The sequence below is a fragment of the Nothobranchius furzeri genome, chromosome 13 (genome assembly GCF_043380555.1).
Source record: "Nothobranchius furzeri strain GRZ-AD chromosome 13, NfurGRZ-RIMD1, whole genome shotgun sequence".
NCBI classification, from domain to species: Eukaryota; Metazoa; Chordata; class Actinopteri; order Cyprinodontiformes; family Nothobranchiidae; genus Nothobranchius; species Nothobranchius furzeri.
Window position 1 is genome coordinate 26600260 of NC_091753.1, and position 27523 is coordinate 26627782.

Below are 27523 nucleotides of genomic sequence, written 5' to 3' on the forward strand. Positions count from 1 at the left end.
TCCCATCATTTATATTAACAAATATTTTAATGAAAAACAATATGTTATTTAAGGGTCTAAAATGTTTTATATTAATTTTTAAACTTTGAAATTAGTCCCAGAAAAATAACTGCTGTCATCTGAGTCTGTAAACTTTTTTTGTTCAGACCATAAAACAAAGAAAACCCCTTACCTCGGAACTCTAAATTTAGGGTTATGCATTAATGCTTTTTTAAATTCATGATGAAAACAAAAGCTCCTAAACTATCTCTGAACTTGTACCTTTTTGATTATAATGGGCCATTCCCATCTGTACCGGGTCGGCCCGGGCCGGGTAGCGTAGGTTGTTTACATATCTGGGTGGCCTGGTATTTTTCCGGGCCAACCAAGGCTCATTCTGAGCCCTCTTCTCGAGGGGGTCTGCTTCAGGCCGACCAGGGCCAACACACCCACTGCTGACAGCAAATTCACACCTTCCATTAGAGCAAGCCTCTGATTGGTGGGTAGAATCAGCCCACATGGGCTTAAGGCAAGGATGTGTGGAATCAACCGGGCCAGGCTGGGGCCGACCGGTGCTACCCGGCCCGGGCCGACCCGGTACAGATGGGAATGGCCCATAAGTCTACAGGATTTTTCCAGTGAGACCCATCTGAGGCCGGGATCAGGGCCCCGTTCCCAGGAAGGAAGGGAGGGTTTAGGCTTTCACTGTTCGGATCATTTTAGGAGACTCGTTTCTGTACAAGTCCACACAGGAGCGGCTACCGAGTGGCCCCTCTAATCCAGCCGCTTCAGGGCTGGAGACGCCAGGCAGATCATTCAATTAGAGGAGCTATGCTGCCCCAGCCAGCAGCATAAGGATGTTCCTGCTGCACCGGGGGATGATACTCTCCATCAGACTGATTTGGGACGCATCAGGATGCAATCGGACACTCAACAGATTAGAGACAAGAAATAGAGCTTAGTTCAAAGAGTGCAAATGCAGCTCCGCTCTTGGGCATGAAGTTAGCCCAGAGCATGAGCGCTTTCGGAAAAGTGGATTAGAACATAAACACGTGTAGGAGGACGCGGTTTCGGAACGCTGCGGTGATCCAAACCGGTGCAAATAAACCTGCACATAATACATGTTAAGTGAAAACAATGGGTGTCACACTTGAAAGGAATCCTAAACAGAAAGGTCAAACATCATGGTTTGGTTATATTTACCATCCTAATTGGTTCAATACAAGGATGTGTGTGGCGCCACCTGTAGATTACTACACACGCTGCTGCACAAGCATATTACTTACACTCGGGTCCATTTATAGCAGCAGATAGTCTGCGTGTGCATGCATCACAGCATGTAGCATCAACACACAATAGCCTCTTTAGTAAACTTAGCCTCTCGCTTTGAGCTGGAAATAGTCCCCGATGTCCCACAGAGGAACGACAATGCAGTCATCGAGTGAAAAGGAGCTTTATCGCTGTGAAAGTGTTCATTTAAAACAAGTCAGGAATTAAAAAGTTAAATCCACATTAAAGCCAATATCTGGAAAGTTCACATCTGAAAAATATACAAGACTGGTTCCCAGTGGTCGTTTCAGAGTTGCTGGTGAAATCTGGAGCTGAAACTTATTTTGCAAAGTACCTGAAGACATTTTACAAACATAAAACCTGGCTGTTGTCACATATCTTCTGTTTGTTTTTTTACTTTGTGTAAAACTCATGACCATCTTGTCTGAGCTCTTACGACAATCTTTAGAGTATCTAAGACTTCCAACATCTGTGTCAAAAATGTCACAAGAAAGAAGAAATTCAAATTTAAAAACACCTTAAAAAAGGAAGTATTAAACCTTTAAAGTGGTAAGATCATGTAGAAATGACCTGAGTATAAACCATGACTTAAGTCAACACAATTCTTTAGAAAACAGTCCAGAAAAGAACCAAGAACTTTCCAGAAGTTCCAAACAAAACTCAGTATCGTCTCCACTTGTTGTCGAAGTCTCGCTGGCCACGGCTGCCTCCTCTCTCCTCGTGTCTGTTTCCACTTCTGTTGCCATAGTGACGGTTGCTGCTCCTGTCGTTGGGGTGGTGGTAGTTTTCTCGGCCGTGCTGCTGCTGTCGACCGGAGCCTTGGTTGTCCCCGTAGCGCTGGCTTCTGCCACTGTCCCCCATCTGGAAGGGATGATGGCGAAAATGGGCACTGTCCTGTTGCCTGTTAGGAGCTCCACCTGAAGCGGACTGCCACGGCTTGGAGGAGAAGCTGTTGTTCAGCTGCTGGAGCTGCTGGAACTGGAGCTGCCACAAGTTGTTCATCTGTGGATGGAGCACAAGACACATCAGCTCACTTCAAACAAAAACGTCCCAACACATCTCAGACGTGGTTACCATGGCGTTCTTCTGGAGGCTATCCGAGGGGAAGGACCTCTGCATTTGGTGAGGAGGAGTATAAGGAGGAGAACTCAACTGGATTGGAGTCCTGCAGAAATAAAAACATTGTTGAGCTGTTCTACTTATCATTTTAAACCCTCGCTGATTTTTAGATAACTGACAAATAAAACCTGGCACTTGTGGAGGTGACAGATGTAAAATACAGAGAAAAATAACAACCACACGTTACTGATCTTCACTAGTCTTACGACTCAATCCTATTATGGTTATCACGTCAACTTTTAAATTTTATTTGATCTCGAATCGCGATTATTTCAAAAGGGTTCGTTTTCGTCAGAAGATGTCAGATATTTGCTTTTTTTTAAATAAAAAACGTGTCAGACACATGGCATCCCCCAAAGAGCTCTTTGATCACTACGGTCCTTATGATGATATAAAAATGTTAAACCTTTTAAACATGGTTCAACAAAGTAAACAAATCAGTTTCCTCATTCAACATCTCGGGCTGCTGGAGAAACATGACCTGCAGATGCTGACAACATCTTCAAAAATACTGAAAACCTAGAGGATGTGTCCAATTCCTGCCTTTAATTTAGATTATAAAATTCTTAATGGGGCCATACATTAGCTTCTGATGTATTTGGAGCAGCTTCAGAATCAAATATTCAGCTGTGGTTTAAAAATAAAAAAACTGCACTACACTAGAATCGATTATGGCGAGCTTCTTCAATGATTCCTAATCATTTGTCTTTATCTCGATTCTTTTCCTCAGACCTAGAAACTAGCAGCCGGGTTGCTGATCTGGAGCATACGGTGTGTGTTAACACAACGCCAAGGATGAGACACCAGCAAGGATCTTAAAGAAGCAAACAATCAACCAGTTTAGAGGATTATTTATGAGTGGAAAACATTCAGGACAGCCGCCAGCCGTCCCCAGAGTGGAAGTCCTAAATTCACCTGGAGGTCAGTCCGTGTAACAATCAGAGAGAAGGTACATCAGACTTTACAGGCATCAGTTAAGCCCGGTTCATGCTTCTCCGTCAGCTACGCAAGAGACAAGACACGCACGGATTGACGGAAGCGTTTTGCTCTCATACTTCTCCGTCTCCTGGAGAGTGTTGCAAAGCAATTCCCGGCAGGACAACAGAGGGCGTAGCGCTGTTCTGTGGTATTCTGTCATGTATCGGTCCAAGATAGTGTGTTTATACTATGTTTTTTTGTAAATACGAGACTTTTTAACACGGACAAATTTGTCTCTCATTCTCCTCCACCTCTTCATGCGCTCCCCACCTCTAAACCCACGTTTCCTGTCATTTCTGTCCACAAATTAAACGCTTGCTGCGCATCTTTTCACTCCTCCAGTCACGGGAGAATTAAACGTTCATGTTTTTAGAGTTTTTTCGCGAGGTATTCTTCAAGCTTCTCCATGTCTGCCGCTTGTTACCCTTGGCTCTCTTTATGTTTTTGAGGGCGCAATGCCGGCGCTGTAAACAACAGCGGCGTCCAGACCAATCACAAGCTTGCGTTGTCCGTCTCGACTGACAAATGTTTAAAAAAGAGAGCTAGACACCGACCGTCCTTGCGGAGCTCTCCGGCAGGCCCGCAGGGACGTTGAGTGTCTCCGCACTGACGCAGACGGAGAAGCATGAATCAGGCTTTAGTAGGTTAAAGGTTAAAGTTCATGATTGAACATCTGAAGAAGTATAGCTTGTTTGGAGGGGTTGGAGGAGAACACCCTGTAAGATAATGTGGCAGATGGAAGCGATGCTTACAGAAGTTTCTGATTTCATGAGATGAAATGTTTCTAGGCGCTTCTCACTAGAGCCCTGCACTGAAGCCCTAAGCCCTCGGGTCGGCCCAGCCCGACGGCCCTCGGGCCGGGCTTCGGGCCAACGACTGTGTAATTACCTCGGACACAGGCCAGGCTGGGCGCCTTTATTTTTAATCGAATTCATTAAAAAAAATTGAAACACTTAAACCAGGGGTTGGCAACCTGTTCCCATCAAAGAGCCATTATTACCCGTTTCCCACAGTAAAGAAAACACCGCAGCACCCGCGGCGTTGTGGGCGGGGCCTACCCTCAGACAGCAGAGCGCTGTTCACAACAGGTGACAGCAGCCGGTACCGGTCGCTCGTGTACGTCAAAGTTATCTTTCATAAGAAGATAATCAATAAAACGATTTATATAAAGTGGATCCAGAAGTTGTAGCCCGTCTCTGCCTACAATATTTAGATATTTTTCACCCTGTTGGTGGTTTTACTGAGCAGGTGCCACTTTTGTCATACGTTTCTTTTTAAAACATGTTTAGACTGTTCAGAATACAAATCCAGGCTCTGTCACGTTTGATTGTTGTAATTAAACTTTGTAGGTGGGGAAGGTCAGAAAAGGATCCAATCAATTTGTTTTCCCCGTTTACAGCAACGGAGATAACGGTGCAGTGCGCCTGGCTCTGGTGTTAATCAAGTTAAATTATATCTCTTTGCAACAATTTTCACAAGAAAACAAAACAGTTAAAAGCAGGGCTTGTGTTGTATTGACCGGACAGTTCCAGTATTTGACCGTTTATTTTGACGAAGAATAGAAAGAATTACCCCGACGCATGCAGACGAACTGACATTTTATTCTAAGCAAATCGCAGATGTAGCTAAATCACTCAAGAAAAGATTCTCATCTGAACATCTGAGCTGGACATTGCTCAGCGCACCTCATTGTCAGCATGTACTACATAAGGTCCACAGCAAGCTGAAGATGTGGAGAGGGGCTTGGAGCGCGTCGCAGAACCAGAGCGCATGCAGGAAGATTCCTCCGACTGAATTCAGTCGGAGGAATCTTCCCGCTGATCTGAATCTGATGCGGCTCTCTGTGCTTGTAAAATAATGAATGGATATTTAAATAAAATGCTTTATATTTTACTGAATTAATTTTATATCTGTATGTCAATTCTAAATGTAAAGATTGTCTGCATAAACCTGAACAGTTACAACCCGGTCTTACTGTGAGACCGGGTTGACGGGTCACGCTTGTGCGTAATCATATAGGCACTTTCTGAGCTGACGACGTGAGATTCTGGGCTTCTCCTCAGACGGCCCCTGGATGTGTCGCCACGTTGGAGACAGGAACAAGCACTATTCAGCCAAAGTTTCATAATCAGGGAACATTTTCTAAGTGACAAGTCTCTCTGAGAGACAGGGTTTGGAAAACACTCGCTTCAGTGAGAGGAACCTTCCCGCATGCGCTAGAGGTGAGAATCTTCACTTGTCTTCTGATTCGATTCGATTACGATTATTGGATCGACGATTCAATTCGATTCGATATCCCGATGCATCACGATTATTTCATATTGATTTGTTTTTATCGATAAATAGAAGATGGCAGATAATTGCTTTTTATTTTTTTAATCAAAAACATAACTGACACAACCTGCAATCCCTCAAAATCTCTCCACTCACAACAGGTTAGGACAAAACATTTAAGAAGATTTAACAAAGTAAAACAATCTGTTTCCTCGTTCAACAACACGCCTCAGGCTGAGAAAAACACGCTTTGCAAAAACTCACAAAATCTAAAAAAGTACAGAAAACCTACAGGGCACATAATGTAATAATAAAATACATAATGGGTTCATATATGAGTGTTTAATGTCTCTGAGCAGCTCTAGAGTCAGATATTTATGCCACAGTTGAAGGGTGTCAGAAATAACACCAAATGAAATGTTTGACTTAGTTTGTTATTTTATTTGAACCCAGTGGTTCGTTTCTGAAATGTTGGAGAATGAATCAAGTTCTGTTTGATGCAGAAAATAATAAAACACTAAACAAATTCTACACTTCCAATAATATTTAAGATGTGTGTTTTATTATTTCTCATAATAGCACCAGCAGAAGGCTGTGGGCTGGATTAGGATTAAATTACCCAGTTGATGGATCTCCTTCACTAACCAGCTAACTACAAACCTTTCCACTAACCTGTCCTGTGTCACCCTCATGTCCATGCTGTCTCTGGAGGAGCAGATAGGAGACAAGTCTCCTGTAACCTAAAATGAACCAAAGCTTCCTCCCAGTTTCTCTTCAAGCTGAATTTAACATCAGTTTATCTTCATGAAACAAAAGAATAAAGTGGAACAAGAACTTCTATCTTTTATTTCTCTCTCCTTTTAACTTCTCCGTGTCCCTAAATAAGAGACAGACGATCACGCTGCAGCCGCCGTCATTGACCCCGCCCCCTCTCCAAGACCGAATCTCTCAGCATAAAAACACTCAGTCTGACTGAGCGCTTCCATGAGAAATAATAATTAAATTATGAAAATATCGCGTGTTTGGAGCATCGGTTTGGAGGAGCGTCCTCCGATCCTCTCTCTTGTGTGAGCAGACAGTGTCTCTCTCTCTCTCTCAGTCGCTGAACGAGTGAACGGAGCGCGCCGCATGACATACCTTAACATACCTTCACGGCCCAAATCCAACAGAACCGGTCGGCTGATTCGGTTCCGGTTCTGTCTCAGGTTACAACTCTAGCGCTCAGCCCTGGGGTACCACATTAAGGCGGAACCACTTGGTAAATGTGGAGGACACTCACTCTGACAGATTTGGATGCTGCGCTGGTGCCGCCGTTAAAAAAACAAAACTACATTCCACTATAATGGATTATGGCGTACTCTTCTACGGTGCAGAATCGTTTATGTCCGCATCCCGATGCATCGATTATTTGATTAATTTCCTCAGCTCTAGCATGCGCTCTGGTTCTGCAACGCGCTCCAAGCCAATCTCCACATCTTCAGCTCGCTGTGCACATATGCGCTGACAGTGAGCTGCACTGAGCGGTGTCCAGCACAGATGTTCAGATGGGAATCTTTTCTTGGGTGATGTAGCTACATCTGCGATGTGCGTAACGAATAAAATGTCAGTTCGTCTGCATGCGTCATTCTTTCTATTCTTTCTCCGTCAAAATAAACGGCCAAATACGGGAACTATCCGGTCAACACAAGCCCTGCTTTTGACTGTTTTGTTTTCTTGTGAAAATTGTTGGAAACAGATCAAATGTAACTTGATTACCACCAGAGCCAGTGTGCCGTTATCTCCGTGACGGTAAATGAGGGAAAAACAAATTGATCGGATCCTGCACGTCTTTTAACACATTGGTCAGGATTGACGCACTTTGTTTTCATTTAGTTGGTTAAAAAAAAGTCGAGCTCGGGTCAGGCCAGAGAATCCTGAAAACCTTTTCGGACCGGGTCGGGCTGGGGCTCCATCCCCTCGGGCCGGGCCGGACACCGGCTCAGATTTTAGGCCCGTGCAGGGCTCTACTTCTCACCTCTGACCGTGGGGGTTTGGAGTATTTGCAGGACTTGAATTCTGGGAGTTTCCTGGACTGTTGCCATGGCTGCTGCCTATCATGGAGTAAAACAAGGAGAACGTTAAATAAAACAGTCACTTTATCCATGTTTCAGTTATTTAAGAAAACAAACGATGACCCTAGAAGCCCATTTGTTTCTCCAAGACATCATTCTACCGACCATGAAGACAATCAACACCCAAAAACAACAACTACACTAAACAATTGTGTTTTTCTGTTGTATATTTTCTGTTCTACACACTAAATCCAATCGCTTGTCTTAAATATGTACAAGTAAAATGAAGTATATTAACAGAATTAAATACACGAGTAATTCTAAATATTTCCTAACTCTGACATTCTAGCATGAGAAGAAAGTTGGTGCCGTAGTGATTAGGATAGGGGAACTAAACCTCAGAGCAGGTAAAGCAAATCACTAATTAGTAAACAACTTCAAGTGATTGATTACAGAATAAAAACGCACTCATTCTTTATATTCTACCACATGAAAGCAGAAACGAAGTGCTTCTAATGGGATTTGTTGATAATTATGATTTTTTTCTGTATTTTTAAAGCTAAATAAATTAGCTTAATAAGCCAAGTGTTTATAACTAAACAAAAAATAAATGAGTACTTTATGGAAACCAAAGTTTAAGAACACAATAGAAGAGTTTTGATCACATTTCTGACATTCATATATTTTATAATGAAACAAACCGTAGCCATTAACCAGGGCTGTTCACAGTACCGGACTAGTAGCTCTCGCTCATTTTGTCATGGTGGATGATTTGTTGTAAAACACAGCAGGTTGTAGAGAAGCAGTGTAAACAACAAACTGAATGATAATCTAGCATCATGTTGTTGACACACAGCTGAGGTTCAAAACAAGGACAGAAAAATATTTTTGGGGATATTTGGGACTATGAGATTCGAGGATTTCACCTCGATAACGATAAATGGGCGATAACTACAGGTATGCGCAGAAACAAAAGTCGTCCACTAGATGGGGCTGTCACATGTATTGCTGTCACATTTTCACAAGGTGGCACAGCCTCTTAAAGGGACATGAATGTTGCCAATTGGCATCTTTTCAATTTTTTATTATCAAATTTGTTGACATGGAAAATTCTCTCGATAAGAGTCAGAAATTTCGATAACGATACATTTTGGATTTATTGCCCAGCCCTTATGTTATGGTTAGGGAAACTGGGACTGATTTATGAATGAAATTGTAAATAACATCAGTTACGTTTACTCGTTACTGTCAGAGTTTAAGATTACTCTGTAAAGTCCAACTTTTGATCACCTAAAATGTTCATTAACTCAGCCAACATGATTGTGTTTTAGAGAATCACAGGTTACACGTGTTACCAGAGCTGGATTTGTTCTATTGCAATAAACTGATCTCACGGGGGAACGTAACATCATGTCAACCAGTCTTTCATCTAGAACAGGCGTGCCCAAACTGCAGGCTGCAAGCCATTTGCAGCCCTTGGCTGCAACTCAACAATGGCAGTTACATCCTGCCCGGAGATGCGGTTGATGCAGATTCGCCTTACAAAACATTTTATGTAAGAACTTTTACTAAAGGCAAGGTCCAACCAAAATGCTGGTAAAATAGAAAAAGTTTTGAAATGTAAACATTTAATTACAATAAAAACTTTTGTCTTTTGTTTTAAATATATTTTAAGGGAAACAGCAGCACAACCTGTGACTGTTACTGAAAAGCAGACGTGTGTGCAACCATTTATCCAACTAGACAAATAAAGGACACCGTAACCTTAAAAAAGATATGCATAGCTGACAATGGTCTAAGAATCTAAAACCAATCAGCCTTTTCTGGAACAAAGTAATTCAATTCAATTCAATTTTTAAATTACAACAATAATAATTTAGATACTTTTGGTGGTCTGTGATTACTATCACATCTCAAAATGTTTCAACATCCAGAACATCACATAAAGATTAGTAATATGTTTTCTTTTCCTTTTCTTATGGGTTGAATTTTCTGCTCTCTTGCTTGTGTGGTCCTTGTCATCCAAGGCCCAGTGGACTATGTCAACATTTGCCAATCTCTCCATATTTTATCATCCAATTTTTTTTTATTATTATTCAGGTTGCTATTGATTTACATATTCGTGTTTAAATAAACAATGATGAGAGTGATGTTTTAAAACTTAGACAAAAACACAGCAACTCACCTGTTCTGAACTGCACTTGGATCGTTTTCCCGTACAGCGATGTTCCATTTAGCAGCTGCATAGCATAAGGCACAGACACTTCGTGTTTGTAGACAGCAAAACCAAATGTTTTCTGTTTTCCATCCAAGTCTTTAGGGATTTTAGTTCTGATGAGCGGTCCTGCCTGTAAGCACAATCAATCATTGTCATAAACCGACCTGTAAGCCGATAGCAGCTGGTTAGCTTTTGTAAGATAAACTAACGGTCGAAACCATCGGCGGTGTGTGCTCGGATATGAGTGTTGCAGCAAATATAACAATACACACCAACCGGATTTTGCTTATTAAACATAATTTAGCGTAATTACGAAACGTAATCCGCTAGCTTCGTTAATAGGATGCCGTTACAAACATAACTGTCGAAACATGCTAGCTCATGCTAGCGAAAGCAGCACCTGTAAAAACAACTCGAACAAAAGCTCCTCCGTCACTCTGGAGTCTATGTTTCGTACGAAAAGCGTCCGGTCCGCTTCTTCCTCTAATCCCATTGTGGTTCGGTTTTTAATTAATTTACTTTTGAAAAACTAAATCCAAAAAAATAATAGTAACAGGAAAACGCTTAAGATTTTCAAACAGGGACCGTCTTTTTTTTTTTTTTTTTTTTTCTCCTTCCTTCTTCTTCTATGAAATTAATGGTAGACCGAAAACCAACCACAAGACGATTACCGCCACCTACTGTACTGGAGCATAATATAAGCAAAGAAAAAAATTGGGAAAAACAATTTCATTTCATGTCAAATGTCTATGTTTGCTGTTCTAAGTATCTATCAGTAAGATTATAGTAAGATTAGTAGGATTCAGGTGGCCAATTCTGTGTTAAATAATGTCTATATGTATGTTGGACTGCTCTAACATTAATACATTATCTATTAGAAGGTTACTAAAGCTTGATTGTGAATAAGAGTGGTTTGGACATACGTTTCTTTCACTTTCATTCGTTATTTTAAAATGTAGTCATTAATTTAACTTTTTAAAATTTAGAAACAAACAAACACACACACACACACACGCACACACACACACACACACACACACACACACACACACACACGCGCACACACACACACACACGCAAACTATGAACTAGTTCATTTGTATCCTTGAACATCGTTCAAATTTTGTTTGATTATGAAATAGGTCAAAATGTATGTACTGAGCTTTGAACTGGTTATTTTTTAACGAACACTGCATACAATTGAAATATACTGTTTATAATTTGAAATTGTGATCGATCTGGTTAAAAAATGTTTATCAAATTAAATCAGCTGCTGCAATCAATCATTTACTCAGTTTCAGTAGCCTGTATACCTAACTGATTTTTTTTCGTTGTGTTTGGTTTTTATTTAATTTATTTGAGTGTTTTATAAATTAATTAAAAATCCAAATTATTTAAAACTAAATAAACAATTAAATACATTCACATTAATGCGTTTCCTTTTTCAAACAAATTATGGACTTTTAAAAGAAGTTCTGTGTTTATTAGATGCCTTTGGGTATTTGTTGGTTTCTGAACCAATAATTTTTTCATACAATATGCTCGATTAGAAACTACAAACATAAGATGGTAAAATGTTGCAATTAAATATACGGTACTTATTTTATAATACCTATTAATAAAATCCCTCTGTCGCGGATTCAGTTTCACCCTGTAGCCGCCAGAGGGCGTATCTGTTATGCATATTTGCTGAAAGCTCCTGCTGTAGCTCGTGGGCAAAATTTTGATCATTCATGATTAAAATAGATTTATTAATAGAGTTTTATAGGTGAAAACATTTATTATCTAATTATGTTGTTAACCCTTTATAGGGCTTTCACTGAGATCGAATTAAAACATTTCAGTTATTACATATAACCAAAGTATTCTTCTGTACACAATTTTCTAAAATATTTTCATGCAGAAAATCTGAGAAAACATAGTGATCAAATTGGGCGCTGTCCCAGTTCTGATAAACTACATCCCAAATAAAAAGCATTACCAAGGTAAATAAACATTTTTTTAATAGTGTAGATAAGTATAAGGCACTTTACTTATCTACACTAAATAATTTAAGAACAATAAATCACTGTTTAATAAACAGTATACATCACAATAATTAAATATATTCTAAATCATAATTGTTATTGTTACTGTTACCATGATTATGAAGATTACGTCAAAAAAAACAATAGATTTGACACAGCCAGTTTAACCCTCTGGAGGCAGGCGTTGCAGATTAGCAACGTTAAAACCTACCTGGTTACTCCACATACGTATTTCATGAGCATTTTTAACTCAGAAGTACCCCTGAAGGACTTAGTTGTTCGTCCTTTCATCAAAACGTATTTTGAGCCTGAGAGGGTTGAGGTGCAAGAAATGTAAAGGCTTAAATGTAAACATGGTAATAAGACAAGTCTAAACTACAAAATGAAACATAAAGTAAACATAAAATAAATGTAAACAGTCAGGATGAACTAGCTAAATGTAAAGGTGCTGTAGTGCACTTATTGTCCAGCAGGTTCACGATTAGTGAGACCTCCCAGCAGCAACATTCAGTTCAGTGATGGCTCCTGTATAAAAGCTGTTCAACAGCCTGGTGGTGCGTGCTTTTATTGCCCTGCATCGTTTGCCAGATGGAAGAAGTCTGAAGAGATGGTTAGCAGGGTGGGTTGAGTCTTTAGGATGTTTGTGGGTTTCTGAAGGCAGTGATAGTGAATATGTCCTCCTGGGCAGGCAGGTGTGTGTTTACTCTCTGCAGGGCCTTCCTGTCAGCTGCAGTGCTGCTGCTGTACCACACCACGATGCTGTTGGTCACGACATTCTCTATGGAGCAGAGCTAAAACCACACCAGCAGTTTTGTGGGAGGTTGATCATTCCTGAGAGGAAGCATAGCCGTTGTTGTTGTGCCTTCTTTATCAGACGAGGTCAGGTTATCAGCTGTACACCAGTCCTCCAGCTGCTGCACTTCTTCCCTGTGCGTTGACTCATTTCCCTGGCTGATTAGGCCCACCACGGTTGTATCATCAGCAAATTTGATAATAGCATTGGTGTTGGGGGGGGGGGGGGGGAACCTTGTATGTGCAGGGAACGAACTCATGCAGCCGTACGTATCTGTTCAACAACATTAAATCAATTACCTACAGCTGGAGCTATAGCAGCTAGCTGCAAACGGAGCTATGTTTTGAACCTCCTTTAGGATAACGAGGCTAAATATTCTCTTCTAAATGGCAAAAAGTGTAGTATTATATGGGGTGCCATTTGTAAAGTCAAACAGTCATAATCTAACAGCAATATTTTTGGTTATTTAGCATATCATAAGAGAAAAAAATTGGGAGTTCACTTTTTCGAAGTCATATTTTCATCATGTTATTCATACATTTATAAATGTTAAATTTTCCAAATAAATATTTAGTTAGCAAGATAAATATTTAATTTGCAGTTAAATATTTATTTTGCAAACTAAATATTTAGGTCTGATCTAAATATTTAGTTTGTAAAATACATATTTAATTCACTAACTAAATATTTAATTTACTAATTAAATATTTATTTTGGAACTAAATATTTAATTTGTAAATTAAATATTTATTTTCCGAAATAAATATTTAGATCCCAGCTAAATATTTATTTTGGAGCTAAACATTTAGTTTGCAAAATCAGTATTTGGGAAATAAATATTTAAGTCTGACCCAAAAATATAAACTATAGTGTGGAGCTAAATAACATCATGGAAAATAAATATTTAGCTGGGATCTAAATATTTCTTTGGAAAATATTTAATTTACAAATTAAATATTTAATTTAAAATTTAAATATTTATTTCCAAAATAAATATTTAATTAGTAAATTAAATATTTAGTTAGTGAATTAAATATTTATTTTACAAACTAAGTATTTAGATCAGACCTAAATATTTAGTTTGCAACATAAATATTTAACTATAAATTAAATATTTAGCGTGCTATCTAAATATTTATTTGGAAACTTTAACATTTATGAATGTATGAATAACATGGTGAAAATATGACTTTGAAAAAGTGAACTCTCAATTTTTTCTCTTATGATATGCTAAATAACCAAAAATATTGCTGTTAGATTATGACTGTTTGACTTTACAAATGGCACCCCATAGGAAACACTATAGTTTGAAATGAAGTAAGAATGTAAAAACAAAAATAACATTTCTTCCCGCTTTGCTGATTTATTGAATCCTTTTTGTGGGTTTTTTGCTCATGAAAGTTAAGTTATGCTTCACTAGTGACTAACTGCAGTAAATGATGCTTTGCTGCAATTATTGTTAACAATATTAAAGTTAGACGTAATTACCACTTTTATCTGAAGAAGCGCGTCTTTATCCCCGCTCCAGCTGCTGAGATCAAAGTTGACAGAAACGGGGATCCGTGCCTGCAACCCGAGCAATTAATCCGCGTATTTCCAGCAGAACACGTTTGCCGAAAGATTTGTGCGATAATCACACTTTCATTTTCCTCATACTCGACTCACGTGACCAGGCGCAAATGTCACGTAACCAACGCAATTGCGTCATGAATATGCAAATTTGAACGTTGCGACCTCTAGTAACCTCTGAGCAAGCGTCAGCAAGGCAGATCAGAACGCTTCATAGAAGCACGTGATCATTAGCTTTGATACGTCATACAGAGAACATCATTTCTTACTACAAGTCATTGTTGGTCAGAGCACTCGACGCGATTTTAAAATGCAATACGATATAGAAGAATACAACTGGGAGTTGAAAAACAAAATAAGCCAAACTGAGAGAGAAATTCAGAAAGTGAAAGATGAAATTTCAGCATTTAGAGAAAAATCTGCTTTTGAGTATAAAATACGAGAAGCCAAACATGCAGAAAATATGCAACAGAGAGGCTTGAAACATGATGCAGAAATGAAAATCCTCCATCAAAAGATTTTTGCTCTAAATAAACTCGTTTTAGAGAATGACAGTCGAATAGCAGCGCTCAGAAAGGAAAATGACAACCTGAGCGTTTACAGAAAATTAAAAGAAAAACGCGATTTTGACACAAAAAAGATTGAGCGACCTCCGAACAGACCTGAGACTGATAGAGAAAGGAAGATCAGCCAGTTACATAAAATGAGTCAGCTAGCTTTGAAGGACGCCTCAACACAAAGTAATGATGGAAAACAGGCTGCATTGGGAAAAGATAATGCTAGATATAATATTTTAATTCAAGAAAAGATGCGTTTTTGTGAAAACATGACAGGGGAACTAAAGAAAACAGACGAGAAATTATTAAAGGTAGATGAAAAAATGGCTGAACTCAGGCACATCAGAAGGCTGCAGTAAAGTGAGGATGATTTGAAACAAGAAAGGGAAGAAGCTTTTGTGTTAAGATCTTTTAATCCAGAGACGAGAAGAATAATGAATTTATTTCCCAGGGAGGTACCGATCTCTCAACCAAAAGAGGCTGATGTAAAGAAAAAAGTTAGAGATCCAATGAGTTGGTTACGGGAATAAGAGGGTTAATCCCACAGTGGGGGTGTCATTTTTAAACACAGATGAGGGGAAAGTGTCGAAGGGGCATGCTAGCTCAGGCAAATAAACACGAGCTAAACTTTCTAGGGTCATGGGTCGGGTTGGGGTTGGGAGAGATAAGGCTGAAAGAGAGATGCTAGATCTTACCTTACTGACTTTGTCCCTGCGACACCAGGTTGGAGTAATAGACAACCCTCGCATCTCTGACTACAGAGTTAACGGATGTCAGAAGGTGGACGGGGAGACGTGTTTTCATACACAGGCTGCAAATGCTGTAATTGAGCCTGGGAGTTTACTGCAGGAACTGATCTGGTTCTGAAAGGACAGATGTTGTCCAGAGTGGAGAGGCAATACTCGTTAACCTGAGAGGTTAATGATGATAAAAGATAAATGACCCGCTCTTTCTAACACCAGCTGAAAGCTCATTCACGCAGAGTCTGCCTCTCAGGGGCCACGCCCACAGGGCCAGCCTTTCTGGATGTGGGTGGTGTGTCTCCCCATGAGCCTGGGACAACAGGTCCTTGCAAAGCGGCAGTTGCCATGGGGAACCTCACAGGAGTTGGGAGATTTCCACCAATCAATTTTTCCCCGGCCACTGTGGGATGGTTAGCATGGCTAGTTAGTTAGTTAGTTAGTTAGTTAGTCAGTTAGTTAGTTAGTTAGTTAGTTAGTTAGTTAGTTAGTTAGTTAGTTAGTTAGTTAGTTAGTTAGTTAGTTAGTTATGTGGCTCAAAAAGCTGAGTGCACCCCCACAAATGTCATCAAAATGACTGACTCAGACAATATCAGCCTCAACCCAAGATGTAGTTAGCTAGTATCTCAGTTAGTTAGTTAGGTAGTTAGTTAGTTAGTTAGTCAGTTAGTTAGTTAGTTAGTTAGTTAGTTAGTTAGTTAGTTAGTTAGTTAGTTAGTTAGTTAGTTAGTTAGTTAGTTAGGTGGAGTAGATGTATCTCAGTGACATCCCCCTGAATCAGTACCTTGACCAAAACAGTTTGGAGTAGAGAGCCACTGGCAATGCACGGGCCGGCGCGTGTCACTCAGAAACTCCCCTCCAATTGTTGGTTCGTATCAATGCAGAATAAAAGAACAGAATAGAAAAAGATTGAAAAGATAGAATAAAGAAGAAACGAGAAAGACAGAATAGAGAATACGGAAAAAAAGAAAGAAAAAGAAGAAAGAAACAGGGATAGAAAAGAACTTGATAAGGAACAGGTAACAGATGCGGCGTCGTCGTGTGACGCTCAACCACACCTGAGCCGGTCTAGGCTGAACCTGTCTCCCCCAATTCCCCCTCCTAAGTATAGGAGAAGGAATGGGAGAGGAAAAAATAGATGAGCAGGCAGACAACGTTGGAATGTAGAGTTTATAGGTGATAAGTAAAGTGGGTGGATGGCACAAACTAACCTCCATAGTTTTAAACATTCTTCCTAAATCAATACTAATTGGCCACAAGGGGTCTAGATTAAGATTAGCGCTACAACTCAGGGTTAGCATCTAAAAAGTAAGATTGGTTAGGATTGGAACTACCCTTCAGGGTTAGGGGTTCAAAGGTGGATAGGTGGCACTAACCAACCTCTATAGTTTAAAGCATTATTCTCAACAAATCCCAATTAATCACAAGAGATTTTGGTTAAGATTCGAGCTGAAGGTCAGAGTTAGAGACTAGAAGTGAGGTGGGTGAGTGGCACTACCTAACCCATATAGTTTTAAGAACATTATTTCATACAGCTAAATACTAATGAATTAAATCCACCGACTTTTAGGGTTAGAGGTGGGGTGCAGGGAAAGGGTTAGATTCTAAGTTCAAAATGGGTAGGAGACTAGTGGCATACAGCTAAAGACTAATGATTTAAACCCACCCACCTTAAGGTTAGGGTGGGGTGAAGGGTGAGGGTTCGATTCTAGGTTTACAATGAGTAGGAGACTAGTAGCATACAGCTAAAGACTAATGATTTAAACCCACCATCCTTAAGGTTAGGGTGGGGTGAAGGGTGAGGGTTAGATTCTAGGTTTGGTTAGGGTTAGAGCGAAAGATCAGGGTCAAGGGCTAAAAATAAGATAAATAGCTGGCATTAACAGACCTCCATAGTTAGTTAGTTAGTTAGTTAGTTAGTTAGTAATGTGGCTCAAAAAGCTGAGTGCACCCCCACAAATGTCATCAAAATGACTGACTCAGACAATATCAGCCTCAACCCAAGATGTAGTTAGCTAGAATCTCAGTTAGTTAGTTAGTTAGTTAGTTAGTTAGTTAGTAATGTGACTCAAACAGCAGCATGCATCCCCACAAATGTTCCATCAAAATGGCCGGCTCAGCCAACATCAGCCTCAACCCAAGTTAGTGGGATGTGTATCTCCCCATGAGCCTGGGACAACAGGTCCCTGAGGAGCAGCAGTTGCCATGGGGAACCTCACAGGAGTTGGGAGATCTTCACCAACCAATGTTTCCCCGGCCACCGTGGTGCTATTAGGATCATGGACAGGCCCTGCTCCCTCACCCTGGGTAAAGTGGGGGGTATGGGGGCCTCTGGAGGGAACGCATGAAGGAGAGACCTTGGCCACTTGTGCGCAAGAGCGTCCCCCACCCCCCGTGGGGCGCCACGATCCTGCAGGGAGAATTTAAGTGGGCACTGAGAATTCTCTGTTGATGCAAACACATCCACGACTGCCTGACCGAACCTCATCCAGACCTGATTCACCACTTTAGGATGAAGCCTCCAATCTGCGTAGATTGGATTGCCTCTGGATAGCAGATCTGCTCCGTAATTCAGAATTCCTGGTATATGAGTCGCTCTCAGGGACTGCAGGTTCAAACTGCTCCAAATGATCAGTTTATGTGATCATGTGTAAGCAGGGGGACCTCAGACCTCCCTATCTGTTGACACATTTTTAACACAGTGGGGAAATTCACTAGTTACAGGTGTCTTTAGCAACAGGATAAAAACACTTTATGAATTATTTAGTTGGATTAAATCCTTGGGAAATGAGTAATAAGCTGTTTTAGGAAGGTGGAGAGTAACGGGTTACGGCACTGTGTGAAACTTGGGGGGTGGGGGGGTGGGTGGGTGGGTGGGGGGTGGGGGGTGGGGGGGGTTCCTAAGGCATCTGTTCCTCATGACCTGATGGGAATCAGCCTGTACAGACTTTCCCTCCTGATGCTTTCCAACAGCTGCTTTCCTTCATCACTTTAACAGTCAGTGAGTCACTATGATTTTCCTATATTTCACTCACATTTATGGTGGTGGCAATGTTTATGAAACTTCAGAACTGCTGTATTTGATTTCACTTTTGCATCAACAAGAGTTCAGCAGTACTAACAGCAGTCGTGTGAGCACGGGAATAACACAACAGTCTTGTGTTTCGGTTTATCGTCTGTGAAATATACACCTGAAATGATAAAATATATACAGCTACTTACAGATAAATAATTAGGTGCATTTCCTGTGCCCTCAGTGACATTAGGCCCAAGGTGAGATTATTATTAGCATAGCGATTAGAAAATAGAGCCAAAGGAACTGTTTTAACATCAGCACGCCACACCAAGCACTACAGCTTTGTCTGCTGTCTGTACAAATTATTACATTTACCTATTTATTGAATCTGAATTATGACTTCAGTTCAAACCAATATAGGGTCTTGAAATGTATTTTCACTGAGTTACTTTTAGCTACTCAAAACACAAACCTAGAGTTATTAGGCTACTTAATAACAACGCTTCATGATTCTTTGAAATTCTTCTACACTTCTTGTCACGTTTAGGAGCAGGAGGTTAGGACCCAAGATGCAGACCCAGGATGACACGAGGCAGGAATGTTAAATAAAGAAGAATCCTTTATTTAGGATGACAAAATAAAAATCCAAAAGGGGCAGGAGGCAAAAAACCCAATAACAAAATGAAGCAGGGAAAAATCCAAAAGCTCACTTCATGAGCAGAGAACCAGAGACCAGGAGGGAGAGACAACAAACAACGCTGACATAAAACAACAATGGACCGACAAGAACAATGAGACAAGGAGGGCTTATTTAGACAGGGAGGAGCAATTAGGGAAACAGGAAGCAGGTGTATGGAGTGAGGCTGGAGGGAAGGCAGGTGACAACAATTATCTGGATGGGGAAGAGAACCAGAGGAGGGCAGATAAACCTAACACTATATAAAACACAAAACTAAACCTAAAGACTAAGGGAAGGACTCACACAAACACATACACATACTGACACTCACAAACTCATACACATACAAGAGGCTGTGGCTACAACTTAAGACACACAACAGAGATGCAGACAAAGGACACATGAGGGCGCTAAGAGAACACAAAAGGAGAACCTGGAGTGGGAACTGGAGGAGCTGGGGAACAAAGGGACACAGAACATGACACTTCTATCTCTAATAACCTAGTGAATAACTTCCCTCAGTCCGTTTCTAATTATTCAATCAACTTGCAAAAGCAAAACTTCATGAAGTTATTTAATTTTTTATCTTATTGTTAAAAATCAAATGTTATTGTCCTAAAAATCTTGTCATCTTTCGACTGTAGCATTAAATATTCTTAATAACTAGAAATGTAACATCTATAAAGCATCAAATCAAATAAATCTGACAAATAAGGGAAAAATGTCTGTGTTTATGTCCCCATCTTCACAGATTTAACAATTAGTCTTAGATACATTCAATTGTGGTGAACTGTTTATTTGCGTTTTATACAAACAATTGTCTGACATGTAAAATAGTAACATTTAAAGTTTGGATGTAAGAGGTGAAAATAAAGATTTTAAAAGTTCCAAATCTCCCAGTTGCCCCTCCACCTTCTACAGGTAAAAATTACATCTAGTTATACATTTATGAGTTGGATTTGACTGAAGATTTGTGTTTTTTTTATCTGAGATTATTGTTTTTATACTTTTATTAACTGATTCAATTATGTCCTCCCACTAAAACTGACACAACCATTTCTTCAGGTCAAACACCTCCAGATCTTTTTCTGAAGACAGTAGGATAAAGACCAGTGCTGACCACTGAGCAGGAGACAGTGTCTGTAGAGAGACGTCCTGAACTCAGAGACTGTTGGATCTCCTCCACCAGACAAAGATGATTCAGTTCATTCAGACAGTAGAGCAGGTTGATGCTTGTCTCCGCAGACAGACTCTCATTGAGCTTCTTGTTGATGTGATCAACTGTTTCCTGATTGGATCTGCTTCCTGTCTTCCCCAGCAGGTCTTTTAGGAGAGTCTGATTGGCCGGCCGGGACAGACCAAGGAGAAAGCGTCCAGGTGTCCATTTGGACTCTCAAAGGCCTTGTTCACAGCACTCTGATAGAGATCATTTAGATTTGGACCGCTGAAAAGTTTAGACCACAGAGAATGTTGCTGTTTGTCTTCCATTAGATTGACACCAGAGCTGATGAAGGTCATATCGACATGCAGAGCAGCCAGAAACTCCTGAACACTCAGGTGGATGAAGCAGAAGACCTTTACCTGTTACAGTCCTGTCTCTTCTACAAAGATCTGTGTGAACACTCCTGAGTACACTGAGGCTGCTCTGATATCGATGCCACACTCTGTCAGGTCTGATTCATAGAAGATCAGGTTTCCTTTCTGCAGCTGATCAAAAGCCAGTTTTCCCAGAGACTCAATCATCTTCCTGCTCTCTGGACTCCAGTGTGGATCTGCCTCAGCTCCTCCATCATACTTGACCTTCACTTTGGCCTGAACAACCAGGAAGTGAATGTACATCTGAGTCAGGGTCTTGGGCAGCTTTCCCCCATCTTTGTTTTTAAACACCTCCTCCAGAACTGTAGCAGTGATCCAGCAGAAGACTGGGATGTGACACATGATGTGAAGGCTTCGTGATGTCTTGATGTGGAGGATAATCCTGATGGCCTGCTCCGCATCTCTGAATCTCTTCCTGAAGCACTCCTCCTTCTGTGGGTCAGTGAACCCTCTGACCTCTGTTACAATGCCAACACACTCAGAGGGGATCTGATTGGCTGCTGCGGGTCTTGTGGTTATCCAGAGGCGAGCAGAAGGAAGCAGGTTCCCCCTGATGAGGTCTGTCAGTAGAACTTCCAATGAGGAGGACTCTGTGACATCAGTCAGGATCTTACTGTGGTGGAAGTCCAGAGGAAGTCGACATTCATCCAGACCATCTGAGATGAACACGACCTGGAACTCTTCAAAGCTCCTGTTATTTTTGGTTTCAGTGAAGAAGTGATGAACAAGTTCCACCAAACTAAACTTCTTTTCTTTTAGCACTTTCAGTTCTCTGAAGGAGAACGGAAACATGAAGTGGATGTTCTGGTAGGCGTTGTCTTCAGCCCGGTCCAGAGTGAACTTCTGAGTTAAGACTGTTTTGCCAATACTAGCCACTCCCTTTGAGATCACTGTTCTAACAAGTTCGTCTCTCCCAGGTGGGAGTTTGAAGAGGTCTCGTCTGATTGTCGTTTCTAGTTTTTTTAGTTTCCTGGACGCCACTTCAATCTCTCTGATCTCATGTTCATTGTTGACCTCTCCAGTCCCTCCCTCTGTGATGTAGAGCTCAGTGTAGATCTCATTCAGATGTGTTGGGTTTCCTGCTTTAGCAATCCCCTCAAACACACACTGGAACCTCTTCTTCAGGCCAGATTTAAGTTTACGTTGACTAAATGCAACACAACATAAAGTATGTCAGGGTGTATTTTATGTAAGTACACGGGAAACTTGATACTTCTGCAAATAACTCGTTTGATTAATCTTTGTACCTGTTTGCAGATGGTCAGCCAGCTGGTCCTGCTTCATTCTTTTGAGGAAGTGTTATGGGAAACTTTATGTTAATTAATTCTTGATCATGGACTCAATCAACTGAATGTAAATGTATTGTTCTATGTCTCTTTGCATGACACACACACACACACACACACACACACACACACACACACACACACACACACACACACACACACACACACACACACACACACACACACACGCACTGCTGACAGCTGCTGACGGCTCCAGTGGAAAAGGTTCTGTTGACCACAGCGGCTCCTATCAGCAGCTATGACGTGCTGCTGCAGTAACGTGCTGCTGACGGCTCCTGTGGAAAGCCGGGGTTAGGGTGCTTTTCCAGGAACACTACTCAGGGCAACTCGGACCGATGCAGTTCAGCCCAACCACGGTTTCCAAGGGCACGCTTTGGTATTTTCTCCCCTATTTTTAGTCCCTGCTCCATTGAGGTACCTGGCAAGGCTGAGTTGGGCCGGTATCGTGATTCTGGCCGCTGATTGGCTAGGGGCTTCATGGAGCTGGCGTGGGAACAAACCTGCTTTCAGATGGGCTGACTCAAACCACGCTGTACAGAGCTGTTTTAGGCTGAGTAGTGCTCCTGGAAACCACCTTCAGTGTCTACATGAGTGATTCATCACTAAATTGAACAAATCAGCAGCAGCAGCTCCTAGATGTTAGTACTGGGTATGGAATGGAATATGATTTAAAATATAACTCGAGCAAAAGTGTTGTTCTAACCTACAGAACCACCCAGGATAAAAGGCTTAATTTTCCTGTGTTTAAGTTGTCCAGCAACAGTCTTGCAGTCTGTGAACAGATAAAATATCTTGGACACTTTATCACAGCCAATATGAGCGACGATGATGATATTTACAGGCAGTGCTGCAAGCTATATGTACAAGCAGACACCATTGCACGGACATTCAGCTGTTGTTCCACACCTGTTGAAGTGGCATTATGTAAAGCATACTGCACACCACTATATACTGCACATCAGTGGTCATTCTATAAAAAGTCTAGCTTGCACAGGTTACAAGCGGCATACAATGATGCAACGAGAATCCTCCTCAAAATTCCCAGGGGAGGCAGTGCTAGTCAAACGTTTGTTTCTGTGAGCGTGTGCACATTTAAGGCACTTCTAAGAAATTTAATGTTCAAGTTTATGAGACGGCTGCAAGAGTCTTCCAATAGTATTATAGTCGCACTCTCAAATCCCACTGTGAGCTGCTCTCGTTATATGTCTAGGCTGAGAATGCACTGGTTAAAATGTTTGGGTGGATTTATCTCAACTAGTTAGTTTTGTTGTCCCTTACCTCCACTGCAGTTATATCCTGTGATTTTATACAGGCTTTTATTGGTATTAATGTTAATTGGTATCCTTTCTTTTCTTGTGTTTTTCTTGTATCTTTTTCTTTTATCTGTATGTTTCTTTTAAAATGGACTTTAAGTCTGGCAATAAACATATTATAAATCAGCTGCGTTCATGATTTAAAACATGCAGGAAATGTGCTGGAAGCAGACTGCAGCTCCAGGTATGTCAGCTCAATATTTGTTTGAGTCCCAACAGAGCCAACTGCCAGTCTGGAGTTGAAAGTTGAACATTCTGGCCAAAGGGGTGCGATATGTGCTGGGTGGCTGTTCATTAACCCTCTAAAACAGGAGTATTCGATTCCGGTCCTGGAGGGCCGGTATCCAGCAAGTTTTAGTGGTTTCTCTGCTCCAATATGCTTGATTCAGTGGTTTAATCACCTGTGCAGCAGTTCAGGCTCTGCAGAAGCTTAACCCCGTAAATTTCCAGCGCAACGGGGTTTTCTCCCTCGGGCGGGACGCTGGAATGCTAAGAAGTTAATCACCTGCTGGTTGAAATCAGGTGTGTCGAAACGGAGTTAAAACCAAAACGTGCTTGATACTGGCCCTCCAGGCTGGGAACTTCATACCACTGCTGTTAACGGCCATTTTAGCACACACTGGCTCAAGAACATTTTAAAATATAAAAATTTCATATCATGGCTTTAAAATGTGTGTAGGACTCCGACATAGGGTTCAGACGTTTTGCTGCATTTGTAAACACAAATTTCTGTAATTATTGAATATGAAGTTGATTAAAATACAGCTAAACATGACATACTAGCGGCATGAGCTGCCCTGTAAGACATCTTTTTAGAGACGTATGACAAACAGCTCTTCACTGTTTGGAAGAATTTAGATTTTTATGATGATTTATGACAAAATTCCTTAAAATGAATAACTGAACCTAGTTTATCTTTATGTAGATGGTAAAGTGTAGTGAAACAGCGTTAGTCTCAGTCGGCATAAGCAGCAGGGCCCTGCAGGGAATCGAACCCCGTCTCATTACTGAGAGTTCCGTTACCAGAGCCTTTTGCTTTGGGCGACCGGAGACGGTAAAGCAAAACCTGCATCAACACAGCATTTAATGTTGGAACATAAATTCTGTCTTGAAGCAGGAAAAAAGAAACTGTCAGACTAAAAAATTATTTCTAATTAAATTCATTTTAGTATTTTATAAACGTTTTACAGATTTAGAGCCTCCTTTGACTTTTATGCTTTTCGTTTACTTCTCGTTCTTTTACGATGTTTATCCGTTTTTTAGTCGCGGTCAAACGCATCGTAATTTTGTTCTGCGGTGAATCTTAAAGTTATGTTGAATGTAAATAATCGGAGTCTTTATTGCTTTAATCATTTACATGTTTAGACTATATTTTATTAGCCTTTAATATTTTAGTATTTATTGTTTAACTTTTGTAAAGAGCTATTTTTAAACGCGTACACATTTAAACACTAAAACCTTTGTTTGCTCCGTCTGTGTCAGAGCTCTGCTGTTCAGCTCCTTCCTGGTTCCTGCAGGACCACAAAGCCCAGAGAAGCTCAGTCCAGCAGGACGTGAGGACACAAACAGACACGGAGAGCTCCTCCTAAACCTGGAATCAAAGCAGGGACTACGCACACGCTCGAAACAACAACACCAACAATAACAGCAAGAGCACCAACAACAACGTGAGAAGAGACGACATGCGGGTCAGGAAGTCCAGCGAACCACTGGCCTCCACTCGTACAGAGGAGAAACGAAGGCTACGACGCATCTGGAAAAATGAATCCTTTTGATATTTTAGAGGAGAGACGGAAGCAAAGAGAGCGGTCTGTGTTTCAGTGTGCTTTTAAAAATCCTCATCAGAGCGTGACGTGTTTGTTCATCTCTCCGTCTACTTGCCTTTGAGACAGTTAGTGTGCTTAGTTTCTTAAGACTGCACCCAAAAGTTTGTCTAAGCCAGCCTTTTTTGTGTAGAGATGAATTATTGTGCTTCTCGGTCCACGCAGCAGTCTGAGGCTGGGTGGAGGTAACGCGCTGGGCTGCAGAGGTCAGAGGTTGTGTGGGAGCAGCTTCCTCGCATCAGGAGAAGGAGCCAGAGCTACTGCACCAGATAAAGAGGACTCCCTCTTCAAGGCTACTCAGGAAGCACTTAACATGGGAGGGCCAGACGCTCAAACACGAGCTCCCCAAAGCGCCAGCATTTAGTCTTGGGAGCGCCGTCTTCTCACACACCTACATGTCATGAGGGATGGGTCAGGGGGAGGGGGGCTGGAGATCAGTCGAGCATTGCATCCAGTTGGTCTGCCAAGTCGTCAAACATGCTGCCGATGTCATCCAGGATAGAGACGGTTCCTTTTTGGCTGGAAAATTTTGAAAAAGAAAAATGGAATAATTAGCTTTTACTGAGGCTTCGATAAATATGCTGACAGAATTAATGCGTCAAGTGTGGAGGTGAGTTCCTCCACTGATGGAAAGCAGCTTTAAGATTCAGTTTATGGGTGACATTCACTATTTTCACACACACACACACACACACACACACACACACACACACACACACACACACACACACACACACACACACACACACACACACACACACACACACACACACACACACACACACACACACACACCTGACAAACTCAGAAACATACAATACAGTCGACTAATTGTAAAGATCAACAAAAAGTAATGATAAATCCCAAAATAATCATATAAATCATGATTTTTTAAATTGTTTATACTTAAAAAACTCAAGTTTTACAATTGTTTTCATTTTATAGGAGAATGACGTTTTACAAAGACCAGCAAAGTACATGAGAAATCATGTTTTTATTAGGTGTCATGGCTGCCATGGAGCTTCATAAAGAAAGTAAAAATAGATTAGACCATCTGGACAATGACTGTTCTCTTCATTTGAGTTTTTTAGTTTTAGGTAATGGTAAAGGGGGAAACCTGGAAGTAAAGATGATTTACTATGGCTTTTGAATGACCAAAAAATGTCATGGATTTTATCAATATGTTTATCAATAACCCATTTCCTATAGTGAAGAGAGAAGGAGACAATGAGCAGACACGTCAAACAGTTATAACTTTGGCAAAATGCCCCAAACAACAGGTCACAGAGTTTATTTATACCAAGAGATAAGAGAGAGAGAGAGAGAGAGAGAGAGAGAGAGAGAGAGAGAGATTGTGTGTGTGTGTGTGTGTGTGTGTGTGTGTGTGTGTGTGTGTGTGTGTGTGTGTGTGTGTGTGTGTGTGTGTCATGCAAAGAGACATAGAACAATACATTTACATTCAGTTGATTGAGTCCATGATCAAGAATTAATTAACATAAAGTTTCCCATAACACTTCCTCAAAAGAATGAAGCAGGACCAGCTGGCTGACCATCTGCAAACAGGTACAAAGATTAATCAAACAAGTTATTTGCACTCCTCCTTGAACCGTCACCTTATCGTGGTGGAGGAGTTTGAGTGCCCTAATGATCCTAGGAGCTATGTTGCCTGGGGCACTTAGTGCCCCTGGTAGGGTCTCCCATGGCAAATTGGTCTTAGGTGAAGGGTGAGACAAAGAACGGTTCGAAGGATCTTTCATGGCGGTGAAAACGAAGAGTCGGAGTACCCGGCCCGGAGGGTTACCGGGGTCCCACCCTGGAGCCAGGCCTGGGGTTGGGGACCGTGAGCGAGCGCCTGGTGGCCGGGCTTTCGCCCATGGGGCCCGGCCGGGCCCAGCCCGAACCGGATACATGGGCTCGTCCAACTGTGGACCCACCACCCGCAGGAGGAACATGAAGGGTCCGGTGCAATGTGAATCGGGTGGCAGACCAAGGCGGGAGACTTGGCGGTCCAATCCCCGGACAAGGAAACTAGTTTTTGGGACATGGAACGTCACCTCGCTGGCGGGGAAGGAGCCGGAGCTTGTGGCAGAGGTTGAGCGGTACCGGCTAGATATAGTCGGACTCACCTCGACACATTGCATTGGCTCTGGAACCCGAGACCTGGAGAGGGGTTGGACACTCTACTTTGCTGGAG

At 41.3% G+C, this 27523-nt stretch overlaps 1 protein-coding gene and 1 pseudogene across 1 annotated transcript; both read right to left on the reverse strand.

Annotated features, from left to right (window-relative positions):
* Nucleotides 1-1416: 1416 nt before the first annotated feature.
* Nucleotides 1417-10554, reverse strand: rbm7 (RNA binding motif protein 7). The gene is made up of 5 exons (XM_015977055.3): nucleotides 10310-10554; nucleotides 9877-10039; nucleotides 7655-7730; nucleotides 2344-2434; nucleotides 1417-2271 (listed from the first exon to the last, which is right to left on the reverse strand). Exons 1-5 carry the CDS (start codon nucleotides 10400-10402, stop codon nucleotides 1930-1932), a joined length of 765 nt encoding a protein of 254 aa, XP_015832541.3. The 5' UTR covers nucleotides 10403-10554; the 3' UTR covers nucleotides 1417-1929.
* An 8936-nt stretch (nucleotides 10555-19490) lies between these two features.
* Nucleotides 19491-22170, reverse strand: LOC129163954 (protein NLRC3-like; annotated as a pseudogene).
* Nucleotides 22171-27523: the final 5353 nt, after the last annotated feature.